This window comes from Saccopteryx bilineata, chromosome 2 (genome assembly GCF_036850765.1).
Source record: "Saccopteryx bilineata isolate mSacBil1 chromosome 2, mSacBil1_pri_phased_curated, whole genome shotgun sequence".
Classification (NCBI taxonomy): Eukaryota; Metazoa; Chordata; class Mammalia; order Chiroptera; family Emballonuridae; genus Saccopteryx; species Saccopteryx bilineata.
In genome coordinates this window covers 98,339,762-98,358,706 of record NC_089491.1, presented here as the reverse complement: position 1 = coordinate 98,358,706, position 18,945 = coordinate 98,339,762, and the positions used below count along the sequence as shown (strand labels likewise).

Below are 18,945 nucleotides of genomic sequence, written 5' to 3'. Positions count from 1 at the left end.
CTTTCAGGGTATTTTTACTTATGGAAATGCAAAATAGGTACAGTAATCATTTTCTTATTTGGCATTGTATAATTTTCATGCATTACATGAGTAATTTGAAAAGCTAGATTAATGCCCCTTCCTCCAGTCAAATCTGTTGGTTAGAGATAAGACTCTTTCATATTATTGTTGGCTCCACTTTCTAGATTTGTTCTATTTCACAACTGTGAGATTCTTGTGTGTACCTTTACTTCTCTTGGTAGCTGATTTTAAAGGCACACTTCTGGAGGAGCAATAAAGTCCCTGCTCTCCCTTCAGCCCACCCTACCCCATGTCTTTTACTGTGTATTAAAAAGAAATTCAGGCCCTGGCCGGTTGGCTTAGCGGTAGAGCGTCCTTCCTCTCTGTCTCTCTCTTCCCCTCCCGTAGCCAAGGCTCCATTGGAGCAAAGATGGCCCGGGCGCTGGGGGTGGCTCCTTGGCCTCTGCCCCAGGCGCTAGAGTGGCTCTGGTAGCGCAGAGTGACGCCCCGGAGGGGCAGAGCATCGCCCCCTGGTGGGCAGAGCGCAGCCCCTGGTGGGCGTTCCGGGTGGATCCCGGTCGGGCGCATGCGGGAGTCTGTCTGTCTCTCCCTGTTTCCAGCTTCAGAAAAAAAATAATAAATAAATAAATAAATAAATAAAGAAATTCAAACACTCCAAATAGCCGAAATAGTAAAATGAGTATCATACATATTCTCCATAGATTTAATGGCTAACCATTTGTCATATTTGCTTTTCTAGTTGTTTTAATTCTTAAAAAGTAAATTATAAATATATGATTTTATAATTGTAACTATATTTGTATGTATCTTTAAAAAATAACAATCTCCTACATTGTTCCAATACAGGGTGGGCCAATATACAGTGTGTCCATAAAGTCATGGTGCACTTTTGACCAGTCACAGGACAGCAATAAAAGACGATAGAAATGTGAAATCTGCACCTTAGGTTTAGTTATGAGTACGTGAAACACAGTTTATTCTTGTATTATTTATTCATTATTTTATCATTAATCATTATTAACCTAGTTTTGCCCACCCCTGCCTGTATTATCACACTAACCAAGGTAATTTTCCCTAACATTTCTAATATCTAGTTCATATTCGTGTTTCCCTGTTTTCTCTTGTAGCTGATGTCTTTCCAACTCGGATCCGAGCAAGTACCACGCTTTGCAATGTGTTATGTGTTCCACTCTACCACCAGATCTCTGCGGATTCAGGAAGTTTCCAGGGCTCAGGTACAATTGGCTAATGCCGCAAAACCTTCAGGATTGTTTTCTCAGGTCTCGCCATCTTGTGGGAAATGGACTCTTCAACGCGGGCCTTACGCACCGCTCTCTGGGAGCGGGTCCTGGCACTCACTCTGCGCATGTGCAGACCAGTGTCCTACCCCCCCCACCCCCCCCCCACCCCCGGGGGGGGGGGGCACTGAGCGCAGCTGTCGGCGTTGCTGCTGGTCTGTGTGGAGCAGAGGCTGCGCGCCCAATTGAAAGCGCTGGGCTCCGGCGGGGCAGGTAGGCTCGTGTATGGGGCGTGGGAACGGGGTGTCCCGGGGACTTCCAGACGACCCTGCCCTCCCTGAGTCCCGTGGGCTTGCGGGTCGGCCCGCCGACTCCGGCGGGCAGGTGGGCTGAGTCCCAGCTGGGACAAGGTTCTCCGTGCGACCCGGTGCGTGAACCGCGGACGCGGGCAGGGATGCACTTTTGTGAAGTTAATCGCGACCGTGAGGCTGCTAATAGTAGTTCATGCAGTTAGTCTGAGAATTGAAAAGGTGTCATCTGCAGAATACTTTATAAATGCTCGTAGTAACCATTGTGTAAGCTGCTATCAAATGACACTTTTCCCCCGTTCCTTGATGTCATTCAACCTTGACAACAAGCTGCTTGTCAGTATAAACAGGCCGTTTTAAAAAGTAAAAGGACTTTGTTATGGGCGGAATGGTATATCCCAGGGCACAACCTGGTCGATGAGAGAGGGAGGACGCGTATATAGATTTAAAAACTAAATAGCTAAGGGCTACAGTACTAGAAAGTGCATTTTTAGTGAATTCCAACAGGGTGGTGTTAGAGGTCACGTGCTCAGCAAGGAATAGTTTAGTTGGTGAGATTCCCAAGGTGAAGAAAGCACGAGGAGCCTGAGGAATATGCCACGTGCTGCAATGCTTTTATTTCATGCTGTATTCCTTGCAGTCCTTACTTTCTTCTTTTCATGCCTTATTCCTAGTCTAGCAGTGCTGGAGCAGTAGATACATAGTAGTGCTCAGGGACAATAGTGGCATGGGGCCAACTTTACATCATTACAAGGGATGATGTCATGACCTACATAGCAGTTGCTGAGTCAGGTGGCCCCAAAAGGCATGGGAGCTGGAGCTGAGTCAGGTGACTCAGGAAGGCTTGGAAGCTGGACAGCCTCTGTGTCCACAGCCTACATCCTGGATCTTATTGTCATGTCCCCACATTCCACCCCTACAGGATGAGGGCTTTGGTTCATAGGGCAGCTCCTTGGGCCCAGAAGCCACAGCAGCATTATGGGGTACAACAACCTACCACCAAGCAAACAGCAATCGGGGTGATAATGGTCAAGACCCATTGCCTGTGTTCCCTATGTAGTTCCACCAGATGGTTTAAGGCAGTGGTTCTCAACCTGTGGGTCGCGACCCCGGTGGGGTTGCCTAAAGCCATCGGAAAATACATAATGCATTATCAGGTATTTACATTCCGAATCATAACTGTAGCAAAATTACAGTTATGAAGTAGCCACCCAAATTATTTTTTGGTTTGGGGTCACTGCAACATGAGGAACTGTATTGCGAGGTCACGGCATTAGAAAGGTTGAGAACCACTGGTTTAAGGGGTCATCTTGTAGAGCCTGTATAGCCCAGACTTACCCTTCCATCTCTGCTAGAGCTTCCTTCACTTGCTCTTGGTGATGAAGCATATATATGCAATATTCTATGTGTAGTACACATGCTCCTCTCTCCCCGGGAAGGATCAGACTTTTTTTTTAAGTTCTTTTCCAAATGAGAGGTGTGGAGATAGAGAGACAGACTCCTGCATGAGCCCTAACTGGGATCCACCCAGCAACCCCTGTCTGGGGCTGATGCTCTGCCCATCTGGGGACATGCTTGTGACCAAGCTATTCTCAGCACCTGAGGTTCCAGAGTGTGCCACTGCCCTTTTGGTGGTGCTGAACGCTGTTTCTTGGCTGTCTGACCAATTCCATAGTGCCTTCCTTTTCACCAACCTGTAAAGGGGTGTTGCTATTTGGGCCAAGTGGGGTATGAACACTCTCCCGTACCTTAACAATCCCAGAAATGTTTGTAACTGCTTCACTGTAGAGGGATGGGGATTTACCTGGATTTTGTCAATGACCACCTTGGGCACGACTTTGGTTTTACCCAACAACTCCCAAGAATTTGACAGATAATCCAGGCACTTGCACTTTGCTGGCATTGATGGCCCAGTCCCATGTTTCTAAGGCACCTTTCAAACTCTTTGCTGCTTGCTGTCTCTAGGTCTGTAAGAGAATCACAGGTTATCATTATATCATCAATATAATGAAAGAGGGCCGCTGCAGGTGGTTTAGCCCATGAAGCCAGGTTTTTGACCACCAAGCCATGACAAATGGTTCAGCTGTGCAAATAGCCCTACAGCAAGACAACTAAAGTCCATTGACATCCTTCCCAAGTGAAGGCAAACTATTTCTGGCTCTCTGAGGTGATGCCAATAAAGAATAAAGCATTGGCCAAGTCCACTACATAGTGGTCGCGTCCCAAAGTCAGAGTCAACCAGTCCATTAAATCCAGCACCAATGGGATGGCTGCATGAAGGGGGGGGGAATCACCTTGTTTAATTCCCGGCAGTCAACTGTCATGCGCCATGTTCTGTCAGGCTTCTTTCTTGGCCACAGTGGGGAGTTGTAGGACTGTGTGTTGGTCACACAATACCAGCCTCTTTAGTTTCAAAATGGTCTGTCCAATTTCCTCATGCACTTGAGGCCTTCTATGTGGGAGTGCGCTGCCAGCTCCGCAGCTACAAAAGAGCCTAGGAGGCGCACCCTCACAACGTCTTCACAACATTGCACAGTGTCAGTCCCTCCACCAGGGGTGGGGCAGGCAGTTGCAAGGGGAGATGTGCTGCATGCCTCCACAACACCGCCTTTACAGCAAAACCCAAAGGTGTAACTCCCCTGCTGTAGTTTCCAACTACAGCCCTTGCAAGACATCACCCCTAAGACACATTCAGGGATAGGACACAGCACACTGCATGGCTTAGGCAGCAGTCCTCCCACCTCTAAGAGTGCAGTTATTGGCTTTGCTTGAACAGTCTGATGCTGAAATTGCTAATGACTACCGGAGTCCCAGGGAACCGCTCTGGGTTCCTGTAAGGAAGGGAGCAGGTAGTGTCTTATCTATCTGAGCTAACACTCTACATTAGAAGGGGACTAGTGGATTGTCAATTCCACCTGGGGCCTCTGGTTCCGCCTGTCCCCATTAGGTGAGTCCCTTGATCTTCCCCCTATTCAAACTGGAACAGCAAGGCTTGGGGTTCCCCACATCCTCAGCCTCTTCCTACCAGTAGTCTTGTGGGTACGCTTGTGTGCACACGGGAGCTGCTTGTTTCTCCGGCTTTTTCAGCAGCTGAAAAGTCTGTTCTGGTTACCATCGCCGGCCCCTTTTTCTTTGATAGCAGAGGACAAGGCACAGGCAATCCATACATCCTTATGGTGCTATTATTGTCTTTGCTTCTGTAGCAGTGTCAAAAACAGCCAGGACACCCGTCCTGCTGCCTCCTGATGCACCTTTGGGAGGTTTGGCTCCAAATCCTCTAAATCCTCATTGCATCTAGCATGAGCTCCACCATGTCCCATTCTGCTGGGGCTACCCAGGTTGACAGAGCCGCTGCTACCTGGTATCAGAACCTAGTCAGTGGCCACATGTTGCCACCGCCCTCCAGGGGTGCCAAGGCCCAAGGAGTACTTGCTGCATCCTGCCAACTGTCAGAGTGTATCCTGTTCACAGTAATAGATGTCGGAGCCCATCTGCTCTACAAGGGATGGTTTAGATGGTGAGATCCCCAAGGTGAAAAAAGCACTAGAAGCCTGAGGAATATGCGCCATGCTGCCATGCTTTATTCCATGCTGTATTCCTAGCAGTCCATTTCTCTCTGCTTATTCCTAGCCTAGCAGTGCCAGAGAAGTAGATTCACAGTGCTCAGGGACAATAGTGGTATGGGCCCAACATTACATCAGTGCAAGAGATCATGTCAGTTTCTTAGTGAGGCAGCCCAGAAGGGGGTGGGAGCCCAAGCTGAGTTAAGCAGCCTAGAAATGCGTGGGAACAAGACGGACTCTGCAGTCTAAGTTCTGAACCAGAGCCCATGTTCTGGGTCTTACTGTCAGGTCACCACACAGATAAAGTGAATTTGTTTCTCAGGCTCATGTCCCAGTCCCTTCAGAGCAAAGTATCTCTTAAGTCAGGAAAGATGGTGTCCCAAGAATAGTCCCTCTGACAGACCCCACGTTAGAGCTTCAGAGCATAGACAGAAATTTGTACAGAGGAACAGATCCTGATTTATTCCACTAGAAGCAGTGCTATGAGATTTTTAGGCAGATGAATATAGAAGTTCCTCATGAACCCATATCTCTTTCCTCCTCCCCAGCTGAAGCATCACAGATTTTTACCTTCTTGCAGGAGCAGCAATGAACATAGTTCAGGTGAGTTCAGTTTTTAATAACCTGATTATTTTACACTGGGTATTATAAGGGCTCTAGTATCTTTCTGTTAACATGGAAGAATAGAAATAGAAATGGACCCAGTGCATTCAGAGAAGATATAGAAGTACAAATGAATAGCAGAGCAAATGTGGCATGTAGATATAGGCAGATTGTCTCATATTACACATTTACTAAATTTATTCATGAGGGTTCTGTTATCTATGTCAGAGTGCAGACAGTACTTCTCTAAAGGCTGGAGGTGGTGAGAAGAAAAAGCAAACTGATTTCCCCCTGGAATGTAGAGACAATTGAAGGTAAAAGTGTCTTTGTTGTTTTCAAGTAGGTGATTTAGTTAACAACCTTTCAGTAATAACCCTAAAATAATATAGAATATTGCCTCTCTACTTATTCTTCAACAGAAGTAGAAGATGTATGGCTCTCTGTGAACTCAGTCAATACTGTTTTTCAGAAACTCAAACACAGGGGTTGAATTAAGGCATTTTTCTGATGACTCAACTGAACAGCCTTAAAATTACTCTGCATAAATCCACATTTCAGGACCTGTGCCTTCTAGATTTTCAGAAATATATTAGAGCCTTTCTGAATCCTTATTGACATTTCATTCCCCAGCATTTCCTTTAAGATCTTGATTGCCCATTTTTTGCCCTGGCTGTTATCCACCACTTCAGGTAGCCACTAAGTTAAATAACTGCCTGAAAATGTTTTGACAGGCCCTGGCTAGTTAGTTCTATCAGAGCGTCCACCCTGAACACCAACGGTGTGAGTTTGATAGAGGAAGCAACCAGTGAATACTCAACCACTGTATTTCCCATATATAAGATGCACCCTAATTTTCAGGGCCCGAAATTTGAAAAAAAAAAAAAGGTATTACATAAAGTTATTGAACTCAAGTTTTATTCATCATAAAATTCATACAACTCCTCATCACTGTCAAAAAAGCAGGAAATGCAAGTAAAAAAAATCTACAACCACTATATAAGACGTACCCAGTTTTTAAGACCCCAGAGTTTTCAAAAAAGTGTGAGTCTTATACATGGGGAAATACAGTAAGTGAAACAAATAAATGCTTCCCCCTTCTCTCTCTCCCTCCCGCCTTCCTTTCCTTCTTCTCTTCTTCCCTCCTTCATTCCTTCCCCCTACTCCTCCCCACTACTTCTTCTTACCTTCTTTCTCTTTAAAATCAAACAATAAATAAAACAAACTGTTTTGACAAATGCCTCTGAGAATAGGCTGTTCACACTATGTAAGCTCCAAGATAGCTCAAATGAAGTCATCCTTGTATGTGGATTTTTTCAGAGAACCACCAAACAGGCCAAATGATGAAAGTTTTCTGGGAATGAGGTTTTGATGGAACTCCAACATTCTTGTAGTTGCTGGGCTGCTGGGTTGAAGACTGTTGGTTATCAAACTACCACAGAGTTGGAGAGAGAGGGATAGGAACAGGGTAAATTAGAAGGACACAGTATCACTGTTCTTACTGTGATTCAGTCATTTTTCCTGTGATTCAGTCATTTTTTCCTGTGTATTTCCACAGATTGCCTTTGTTAACTTGTTTAATTTGTGCCAATTTTTTTCATTGCTTTTATAGAAAAGAGAATTTTCTGGGATTGCTACTTCAGCATTTGCACCTATATCACTTGACAGCTTAAATTTAAAAAAAAATCTAGCTGATTTTAATTAAGCCAGATGTTAAAGAGAATGGCAAAAATGAAAAAAAAAACTTTTCTCACAAATATTTCAGTTTTGGAAAATAAGTCAGTTTTCTTTATTTTTATTTAGATTATACTAAATTTAATCAAAGGTATTCCTGTTCTTTTTCATTTGTTTTATTTTCTATAACTAGGGCTGAGTATCACAGGGGGGAATTTCCTCTGTGATGTAGAAGACATAAATGAACGTATAATTGGATATGTAACAGAGGGAAAAACATTTCTGTCCTCTTATCTCTTAATCTATTTCCCTTCCATTCTAGTTTTAACTGTGTTAAGAATATTTAACACACGCCTGATCAGGCGGTGGCACAGTGGCTAGAGAGTCGAACTGGGATCCCGAGGACCCAGGTTCAAGACCCTGAGGTCACCAGCTTGAGCGTGGGCTCATCTGGTTTCAGCAAAAGCTCACCAGCTTGGACCCAAGGTCGCTGTCTCGAGCAAGGGATTACTCAGTCTGCTGAAGGCCCATGGTCAAGGCACATATGAGAAAGCAATCAATGAACAATTAAGGTGTCAAAACGAAAAACTGATGATTGATGCCTCTCATCTCTCTTGGTCCTGTCTGTCTGTCCCTATCTATCCCTCTCACTGACTCTATCTCTGTCTCCTGTATATAAAAAAAAGAAAGAATACTTTAAAATGAGAGCTACTCTCTTAACAAATTTTCTTTTCTTTTCTTTTCCAAATGAGAGGGGGAGATAGAAAGACAGATGCCCAAATGTGCCCCAACTGGGATCCACCCGGCAACCCACAGTTGTCTAGGGCCAATGCTCTGCCCATCTGGGGCCATGCTATTTTTAGCACCTAAGGCGTAGTCTCCAGGGAGCCATCCTGAGTGCCCAGTGCCCATGGAACCATTCGAGCCATGGCTGTAGGAGGAGAAGAGAAAGACAGAGGAAATGGGGATGGAAAGGGGTAGAGAAGCAGATGGTCACTTCTCCTGTGTGCCCTCACCGGGCATCAAACTCAGGACATCAATACTCCAGGCCAACACTCTAACACTGAGCTAATTGGCCAGAGCCACAAGTTTTGATGTGAATAATTCAGTATCGTTAACTAGAGGCACAATGTTGTACAGTAGATCTCTAGAATTTAATGTTTTTTACAAGTGAAACTTTATACTCCTTGAACAGTAACTCTCCACTTCTCCCCACCAGCTCCTTTGAAGTTTTGTGTGGTGAAACTTTCCCTTTTTTGATTTTCCAAGACTCTACTCCAGGGGTCGGGAACCTATGGCTCGCGAGCCAGATGTGGCTCTTTTGATGGCTGCATCTGGCTCGTAGACAAATCTCTCTCTTTTTTTTTTTTTATAGAGACAGAGAGAGGGATAGACAAGGACAGACAGACGGGAATGGAGAGATGAGAAGCATCAATCATTAGTTTTTCGTTGCGCGTTGTGACACCTTAGTTGTTCATTGATTGCTTTCTCATATGTGCCTTGACCGTGGGCCTTCAGCAGACCAAGTAACCCCTTGCTCGAGCCAGCAACCTTGGGTCCAAGCTGGTGAGCTTTTGCTCAAACTAGATGAGCCTGTGCTCAAGCTGGTTACCTCGGGGTCTCGAACCTGGGACCTCGGGATCCAAGTCCGACGCTCTATCCACTGCGCCACCGCCTGGTCAGGCCAGACAAATCTTTAATAAAAAAAATAATAACGTTAAAAATATAAAACATTCTCATGTATTACAATCCATTCATTTCTTACTGCTCATGTTCATGGTTGCAGGTGGCTGGAGCCAATCCCAGCTGTTTTCTGGGACAACACCAAATTTTTATTGGATAATGTGTAAGGTAGACAGGTCGTTGTATGGTTCTCATGGAATTACATTTTAAAATATGTGGCGTTGACCTGACCTGTGGTGGCACAGTGGATAAAAGTGTTGACCTGGAGCATTGAGGTCACCGGTTTGAAACCCCTGGCTTGGCTGGTCAAGGCATATATGGGAGTTGATGCTTCCTGCTCTCCCCTTCTCTCTCTCTCTGCCCTCTCTAAAGTGAATAAATAAATAAATTAATTAAAAAATATGTGGCGTTCATGGCTCTCTCAGCCAAAAAGGTTCTCGACCCCTGCTCTACTCTCTCACAGTTGTATTACTACTTTTTAAAAAAGTTTTCCGGCTTTGTGGCCTATACTTTTTCCACTGTCCTCTAACACAGTGGTCCCCAACCCCCGGGCCACGGACCGGTACTAGTCCATGGGCCATTTGGTACCGGTCCGCAGAAAAGAATAAATAACATGAAACATTGTCAGAATAACAAATTTAAATACAGCCTGAATAATGAGGACATGCTCATTCCTCCTTTAACTTAGTCCAATAAATATCGTAAGTTCGACAATTATATTTAAAAATACCACAGTTTTCACACCGGTCGCATAATTTTATTTTGTGCATTTATCTGTCCCACCCTAAAGGCCGGTCCATGAAAATATTTTCTGACATTAAACCAGTCCGTGGCCCAAAAAAGGTTGGGGACCACTGCTCTAACACATACGGTTTCTCAAATGCTATTTTTGGTGTTTTCTTTGCTCAGTTCCTACATGCTCAAGTCACAGTCTGACTGCCTCTGGTAACTTCACTTACTACCTGAAGTGCTAGTAACTCCTTTCTGCATGTCCTTGTCCTAGACCCCTGTCTGTGTTCTAATGCCCTGTGTGTTAGTGTAAGGGACAGTGCCAGCTTACATTCCGTAGGCCCTTCAGGAGCAGCATGAACAGGTGTGTCGCAGTAGAACTTCTAACACATTTTTTTCCTTTTGTGTCCCAGCTATCAGTATTTAGCAGCAGCACTCAAGAAGCAGCTCATATTGCTAGCCTGAGTAGCTGCATCTGGAAGTAGTTATCAAATGGGTTGGTGCATCTGCTCTGTGATTATACCCCTGTCCTTATAGCCTTGTGTACTTCTGTGTAGATGTTTTCTTACACAGGTCTCTCTGATTCAAACTCCGTGGTAAGTTGTTCTTTGCTCTTCATGAGCTCTACATTTATTATCTTCTGCACTTATACATAGTTCAATCTGATGTGATATCTGCATAGCTTACATGTTTTCTTCCTTGGCTCCCACTATTTATGGCAGGGGTCCCCAAACTACGGCCCACGGGCCACATGTGGCCCCCTGAGTCCATTTATCTGGCCCCCACCGCACTTCCAGAAGGGGCACCTCTTTCATTGGTGGTCAGTGAGAGGAGCACAGGATGCAGATGCGTCACAGCTCCGGAAGCATGTCATATCACTTGTTACGGCTAGCAGTGACAAATATGGAACCGACATTGACCATCTCATTAGCCAAAAGCAGGCCCATAGTTCCCATTGAAATATTATACTAGTCAGTTTGTTGATTTAAATTTACTTGTTCTTTATTTGAAATATTGTATTTGTTCCCGTTTTGTTTTTTTACTTTAAAATAAGATATGTGCAGTGTACATAGGGATTTGTTCATAGTTTTTTATAGTCTGGCCCTCCAACGGTCTGAGGAACAGTGAATTGGCCCCCTGTGTAAAAAGTTTGGGGACCCCTGATTTATGGTAATGATGTCCAAGGAGGGATTGAACATCCTAGATCTCTAGAATACCCAGGATTATTGCTTTGGAAATAGGAGTTGTAGGATAGTACATTAAAAACCTTTTTAACTAATTGAGTATCTCAAATTTAAAGATAAGTAGATGAAAATTACACATCCATTATTATCTGTATCAGAGCCTTAAGAGTAAATAGGAAAGTAGTTCTCAAAGGTATTTTCTTTGTCACATATTCTTAACTTTTGAACAAGATATGCTATTACAGGGATCAGTGTCATTCGAAGATGTGACAGTGGAGTTCACCCAGGAGGAGTGGCAGCAGATGAGTCCAGCTCAGAGGACCCTGTACAGAGACGTGACACTGGAGAACTACAGCCACCTCGTCTCAATGGGTGAGCAGAATCCAGTGGCTCCACTGGAATACATTTCCTTTTTTATTTTTTAATTATTAAAACACTTGGACCCCTATAGAGATAAGGTTTAGGCTTTAAAAAAATTATTTATTTATTTAAAAAAAATTCTTACTTTTATTAATTTTTAGAGAGGAGAGAGAGAGAGAGAGAGAAGGGGGAGGGAGGAGCAGGAAGCATCAACTCCCATATGTGCCTTGACCAGGCAAGCCCAGGGTTTTGAACCGGCGACCTCAGCATTCCAGGTTGACGCTTTATCCACTGCGCCACCACAGGTCAGGCAGGTTTAGGCTTTTGATTAAGAGGCATAGTAATGAAACCTAAATAGAAACAATGTTTGTGTCATTATTTTCCCATTGAAAACTGCAATGGTTACTTTCATTTTGGTCTTGCCACTATATTTTTTTCCACCTTCAGAAACTATAAAGCCTGTGGATGTGCTCTTTATATACTCTCAATTGTTCCATGCACAGGGTATTGCATTACCAAGCCCCAGGTGATCTTCAGGTTGGAGCAAGGTGAAGAGCCCTGGCCCCCCAAGGGAGAGTTCCCAAACCAGAGGAACGCAGGTGAGTGAGCGCGGACAAAAGGGAGACTCCTGGGTTAGTTATACCTGAGAGGGAAACACTTCTGAAAAGTTGTTTTTTCTTTTAAACAGCGTTACTGAGATTCGGTTCATATACCATGCAATTCACTCATTTGAAGTATACAGTTCAGTGGCTTTTATTATATTCACAGATAAATGCAAACAGCACACTCAGCTTTCTTTACGTCAGAGAGAAACCCCATACCATTTAGCTGTTACCTCCCTATCCTCTGGCCCGAACAGCCCTAGAGACCCCCAGTCTACCTTTTGTCTGTAGATTTCGCTAATCTGGACATTTCATATAAATGGAGTGATTGGTTTCTTTCACTTGCATTTCAAGGTTCAGATTATAGCATATATAAGTATTTCATCCTTTTTATGGAAAAAGTAATGTCTCATCATCTGGATATACCACATTTGTTTGTTCATTCATCAGTCAGTAGACAGCAGGCATTTACCTTTTGCGATTATTGAGTATTGCTGAAATAAACATTCATTACAAGTTCTTGCATGGATATATGCTGTTATTTCTCTTGTGTTTACCGATGGGAGTGGAATTGCTGGGTGTTATGTAACTGTGGAATGGCCAGAGTGTTTTCCAAAGTGGCTGCACCTATTGTGAGCACATGAATGTTCTGATTCCTCCACATCTTCACTAGCACTTATTATCTGACTTTTTTTTTTTTTGTATTTTTCTGAAGCTGGAAACGGGGAGAGACAGTCAGACAGACTCCCGCATGCGCCCGACCGGGATCCACCCGGCACGCCCACCAGGGGGCGACGCTCTGCCCACCAGGGGGCGATGCTCTGCCCCTCCGGGGCGTCGCTCTGTTGCGACTCCAGCAGAGGCCAAGGAGCCATCCCCAGCGCCTGGGCCATCTTTGCTCCAATGGAGCCTCGGCTGTGGGAGGGGAAGAGAGAGACAGAGAGGAGGAGAGGGGGAGGGGTGGAGAAGCAGATGGCGCTTCTCCTGTGTGCCCTGGCCGGGAATCGAACCCGGGACCTCTACATGCCAGGCCGACGCTCTATCACTGAGCCAACCGGCCAGGGCCATTATCTGACATTTTGATTGTAGTCATCCTAGTGAGTGAGAAGTGCTACCATCTCCCACTATGTCTTATGAATAGTAATTTCTCAGAATTATTTATGATCTTTCCTATGAACTTTTGGTTTGGCTTTGGAGAAAAATTTTGCAAGAGGGTACAAATACTTTACATCTGTGGTACTATAAAGGTGTTCTTTATTTCTTTTCTCTTATTTTTGGGGTGTGGGAAGCTGAGTATGATGGATATTGTCAAAAAGTTTTTCTCGCCTGACCTGATGGTGGGGCAGTGGATAGAGCGTCGGACTGGGATGTGGAGGACCCAGGTTCGAGACCCCGAGGTCGCCAGCTTGAGCATAGGCTCATATAGTTTGAGAAAAGCTCACCAGCTTGGACCCAAGGTCGCTGGCTTGAGCAAGGGGTTACTCAGTCTGCTGAAGGCCCGCAGTCAGGGCACATATGAGAAAGCAATCAATGAACAACTAAAGTGCCACAACGAAAAAAAAAAGTTTTTCTCTTCTGTTAGAACACCTTTTTCTCAGATGTTTGACTGCAAGGCACAGGTATTTCTTGGAACTCTTTTGTCTCCGCTTCTTGTTCCCTGTGGATTGCAGGCTTCTCCAGCAGGGCAGCACCCTATGTTAGATATATGGTAGCAGGAAGAAAATCTGGGAATTTTCTGGCATGTCGTTTTTAAGTCTTGAAGTTTACTTTCTTTTTATTTTGTAGCATCCTCATTTGTTTATTCATTTTTTTCTCAGGGATTTTTAATTGCGGGAGGGAGAGCCTCGATGGGTGGGGCTGCTTGCTCCATCTTGGGTTGCTCTGGAAACAATACAACAATACCTTTTTTTTTTTTTAACTATTTGGAAGAGTAGAGAGAGAGTGTGTGTGTCAGTTTTTCCTCTTTGTGTCTATGGATTATTAACCTTTGGAGAAATGACCTGAAACAAAACAATGCATAACAAAGCATGGCTGTAAGCTCCTCTTAATAAGAAGTGTAAGATTCATAAGATGTTTTCAATTTTTTTCATTTTAGGATATTACAGAGTTGATGTCCATGTTGAGGGGAACCAGGAAAAACAAGAGAAACTTCTGTGGCAGGAAATATTCATTGATAACAAAATATTGAGTAAAGGAGGGCAGAACGTTTTAGCAAAACCGAATAACCTGGATATAACCCAAGATTTTTTAGGAAAAATTCCCTGTGAATGTGACTCATGTACAATGAGTTTGCCGCTTGTTTCTGACTTAATTAGCAGTGATAGGAACTATTCAAGAAAGAAGTCTGATTGGGTTAATGTATGTGAAAAGGTGCAGCTTGATATTAAACATAGGAAGACTCATACCAGGAAGAGGTCTTACAAATGTAATACAAATGTGAAAGCTCTCAGTCATCAGAAAGATCTTCAGAAGTTTCAAACTTGGGAGCAACTGTTTGAATGCAATGAATTTGGAGAAGTTTTACATGATAGCACTGTTGTCTCTGTAACAGCTGAGAGTTCTCTAACAAGAGAGGAATCCTATAAGAACGGCACATTTAGGAAAAGCTGTGATAAGGCAACTCTGTTTAACCATGTAACTGGCACAAGGAAGAAACGCCTTGATCTTAATGAATGCAAGACATCTTGGAACAAAAACACCAATATGGATTGCAATAAAGTTCACATGGCTATGACACACGATGCAAGTGGAAATAACTTCAATAGGAATTTACCCCTTCTTCCTCCTCAGACAAATGTTACAGGACAAGGTGCTTTCAAAAGCACTAAATTTGAAGAAAACTTAAGCCAAAGCTCAGCCTGTCTAGAACATCAGAAGATACAAACTGGAGATAAGTTCTGTGTTTTCAGTGGATGTACAAATGCCTCCTCTCAGGACTTAGACATTACAATACATCAGGGAACTCAGACAGAAGAGAAATTTTACCAGTGTAAACATGGGGAATCCTTGCATCAAAACTCACTCCTCAGTGTACGTGAGGAAAGTGACACAGGAGAGATGTCACTGGAAAGTAATGAATGCAGGAAATTCATTTACCAGAAAGCACACTTCATTCAGCATCAGAGGACCTCCTCAGGGGAGAAAACCTTTGAATGTGAGGAATGTAGGAATTCCTTTTGTTCAAATTCACACACTATTCATTATCCTGGAACTCACATGGAGGTCAGTTTCTATGAATGTAATGAATGTGGGAAAACTTTTGCTGATAATTCAACCTTCAGAACACATCAGAGAATTCACACAGGTGAGAAGCCCTATGAATGTAGTGAATGTGGGAAAACCTTCTCTCAGAAATCATACCTCAGTGGACATGAGAGTATTCACACAACGGAAAAGCCTTATGAATGTAGTGAATGTGGGAACACCTTTGTTTCTAAAGAAGCCCTCATAGTCCATCAAAGAATTCACAGAGGAGAGAAACCCTATGAATGTAAAGAATGTGGGAAAACTTTTTTTTGGAAGACACCACTCTGTACACATCACAGAACTCACATGGGAGAGAAACCCTATGAATGTAAGGAATGTGGGAAAACTTTTTCCCGGAAGACACAGCTCTGTACACATCAGAGAATTCACACGGGCGAGAAACCCTGTGAATATAAGGAATGTGGGAAAACTTCTTCCCTAAAGGCGCAACTCTGGACACATCATAGAATTCACATGGTAGAGCAACCCTTTGTGTGCAATGTCTGTGAGAAAACTTTCACCCATAATTCAGCTCTCAGAGTACATCTGAGAATTCACAGTGGAGAGAAACCCTATGAATGTAAGGAATGTGGGAAAACTTTTTCCCGGAAGATACAGCTCTGTACACATCAGAGAATTCACACAGGAGAGAAACCCTATGAATGTAAAGAATGTGGGAAAACTTTCCCCCGGAAGACAGAGCTCTGTACGCATCAGAGAATTCACACGGGCGAGAAACCCTATGAATGTAAGGAATGTGGGAAAACTTTTGCCCAGAAGGCACACCTTTGTGCACATCAGCGAACTCACACAGGGGAGAAACCTTATGAATGTAATGAATGTGGGAAAACTTTTGCTGATTATTCAACCCTCAGGACACATCAGAGAATTCACACAGGGGAGAGACCCTATGAATGTAATGAATGTGGGAAAACTTTCTCCAGGACCTCACACCTCAGAGCACATCTTAGGATTCGCACAGGGGAGAAACCCTATGAATGTAATGAATGTGGGAAAACTTTCTCTCGGAGGTCAATTTTTAGGGCTCATCAAAGAATTCATACAGGGGAGAAACCATATAAATGTAATATATGTGGGAAAACTTTTACTCATAATTCAACCCTCAGCGTACATAAGAAAATTCACACTGGTGTGAAATCCTACGAATGTAATGAATGTGAGAAAACTTTCTTCCAAAAGTCACACCTTAGTGCACACCAGAGAATTCACACAGGGGAGAAACCCTATGAGTGTATTGAATGTGGGAAGTGTTTTGCTCATATATCTGGTCTTAGATCACATCAGCGAATTCACACAGGGGTGAAACCACATGAATGTAATGAATGCAAGAAAACTTTCTTCCGAAAGTCACACCTTAGTGCACATCAGAGAATTCACACAGGGGAGAAACCCTATGAGTGTAATGAATGTGCAAAGTGTTTTGCTCATATATCTGGTCTCAGATCACATCAGAAAATTCACACAGGGGTAAAACCACATGAATGTAATGAATGTGGGAAAGCTTTTATTCGTAGGGCAGGTCTTCGAAAACATCACAAAAGAATGCACACTGGAGAGAAACCCCTTCCATGTAATGAATTTGGGAAGTCCTAAAGAAACTTATACCTTGTTAGATAACAGAGTGAAGAAGTTCATTTCATGTAGACTGGCAAATTGTTTCCTTTAACTATTCCCTTTTCTAATAGGCACAGCTTGTCTAAATTTCCCAATCTGTCTTTCATCCTGGTGGGGCTGGTCAAGGAATATGATGTGATAACATTTCAGATAAGTTTGGCCTTAAAATGTCACCTTACATTCTTCCAGTTGTGTGTTATACTGGAATGGAGAAATTTCCATGGCAGTCGTGGGTGTTGTGTATTAAACATAGAGCACAAGGTAAAAGAAGCTAGAGCCTGAATAATGATATAACAATTCTCCACTAACCGATCTTCCCCAGTTTTTTTTTTAAGTGAGAATTAAGTTTACTGTGTTGAGCTCTTACAGATTTTGGTCTATTCATTAAATGCATATTGTTCAGCCAACTATTAGAGGGGCAAAACCTGTCAACCCAGGGTTGTTGGTGCCAGTTCAGCACCAGCAGGAATCTCCAACTTGGGGTGCAGTGAAGAAGGAAACTATTCCGTACAAACAGTGATACAGGGTGGCTGTGGATACAGCACTGCTGTGGAACAGCTCAGTCGTGCAGCAGTGCAGCTGTGGAAGCAGCATGGCTGTGAGGCTGCCTTGGGGTCAGGCCTTTCCTGCTATGCACCTCTGGTCTGCTTCACCCTGTGTTCGTCTGCTCCAATGAGACTTCTTTGGTGCTTCAGCTCTAGCCAGGGAAACATGGTCATTAGTCTTTGGTGGAAAGTACACTCTCCAAGCCAGAGGGAAACTAGCTTATATGGACAGAAGTCCCCACCCCTGGTCACTGATTGTTCTTGACCTCATGCAGATGAGGAATCCAAATTCTCAGTTTGATTGGTCCAAATGCACTGTCCTAATTGGTATGAATAGAGCTGCTCCAATTAGAGGGGAGAAGCGTCACTATTGGTTTAAATAGGATTCCAGGAGCCTTGTAAAGATGGCAGAAACACAATGCAGGCAGGCAGTTCAGTGCAGAGGCTTCTCCATGAAGTGCAATTTGTGTGAGAGGCCCCTGTGCCAAAATGGCTGCTAGGCTTTGCTTTTTAAATTTGAGTGCAGTTAACCACCAGGAGCCCTTCTAAGGAGGTGTTTACTCCCCCGCCCCTCTTTTAGGGTTCACAAACCTTACAAATGTAATAAGTGTCAGAAGACCTATTAGCTTTCAACCTATCATTGTATATCAGAGATTTCCTATGAGGAAGGCAACTTCTCTCCGTGTCCTGAATGATTGGATGACCCAATTAAAAATGAGAGAAATCTCAGGAAAAAACACAAAAGCCTTTTACTTCCATGTGAACTTCATTAGGCAACAAATAGGATTACAACAAAATACAACAAAATCTTGTATTTTGATAAGTGACATTTTTAACACATTTAGTTGGCATCAGATAATTTTTTTCCTAAGGAAATTATCAGTTTCAGAAACTTCACCTAGAGCTGGTATACTGAAACTTGTTTTATATGTAATACTTTTACAGAAAATATTATATAGAAGAAAATATGTACGTGCAAATTAATGATGGAAATTTTAAAGATGGAAGAATGAATTTTGTGGACACTGCCAATAAATACTTGTAACTAGTCTTTGAACTGTGTGGTACATCTGTGAGTCCATGCATCAGTAGGAGGCAGTAGCCAAACTTGCTCTGGAACCACTCACCTTTTTTTTTTTTTTTTTTTTTTTAGTGAGGGGTAGGGGGACAGACAGCAACAGACAGGAAGGCAGAGAGATGAAAAAGCATCAATTCTTTGTTGTGGCATCTAGTTGTTCATTAATTGCTTTCCTATATGTATCTTAACTGGGAGGCTCCAGCAGAGCAAGTGACCCATTGCTCAAGTCAGCAACCTTTGGGCTCAAGCCAGTGACCATGGAGTCATGTTTATGATCCCACGCTCAAGTTGGTGACCCCACATTCGAGCTGGTAAGCCCACACTCAAGCCAGATAAGTCCTTGCTTAAGCTGGTGACCTCAGGGTTTTGAAGCTGGGTCCTTAGCATCCCAGGGCAATGCTCTATCCACTGTGCAACCACCTGGTCAGGCTTCACTTTACTTTTTTGGATGACTGTCAGAGACAGAGACTACTCGGAGA

At 43.5% G+C, this 18,945-nt stretch overlaps 1 protein-coding gene across 1 annotated transcript; it reads left to right on the top strand.

The window, feature by feature from the left end:
- The first annotated feature begins 1,438 nt into the window (after window positions 1-1,438).
- ZNF658 (zinc finger protein 658) lies at window positions 1,439-18,493 on the top strand. Its single transcript, XM_066257440.1, has 5 exons — window positions 1,439-1,532; window positions 5,679-5,733; window positions 11,246-11,372; window positions 11,864-11,959; window positions 14,058-18,493. The coding sequence occupies exons 2-5, from the start codon at window positions 5,719-5,721 to the stop codon at window positions 16,820-16,822; spliced, it is 3,003 nt and encodes a 1,000-aa protein (XP_066113537.1). The 5' UTR covers window positions 1,439-1,532; window positions 5,679-5,718; the 3' UTR covers window positions 16,823-18,493.
- The last annotated feature ends 452 nt before the right edge of the window (window positions 18,494-18,945 follow it).

Coding starts and splice junctions, on each gene's coding strand:
- ZNF658 (XM_066257440.1), top strand. Junction 11,373..11,863: donor CAGCCACCTCGTCTCAATGG/GTGAGCAGAATC, acceptor TTCCATGCACAG/GGTATTGCATTACCAAGCCC. Junction 11,960..14,057: donor CCCAAACCAGAGGAACGCAG/GTGAGTGAGCGC, acceptor TTTTCATTTTAG/GATATTACAGAGTTGATGTC.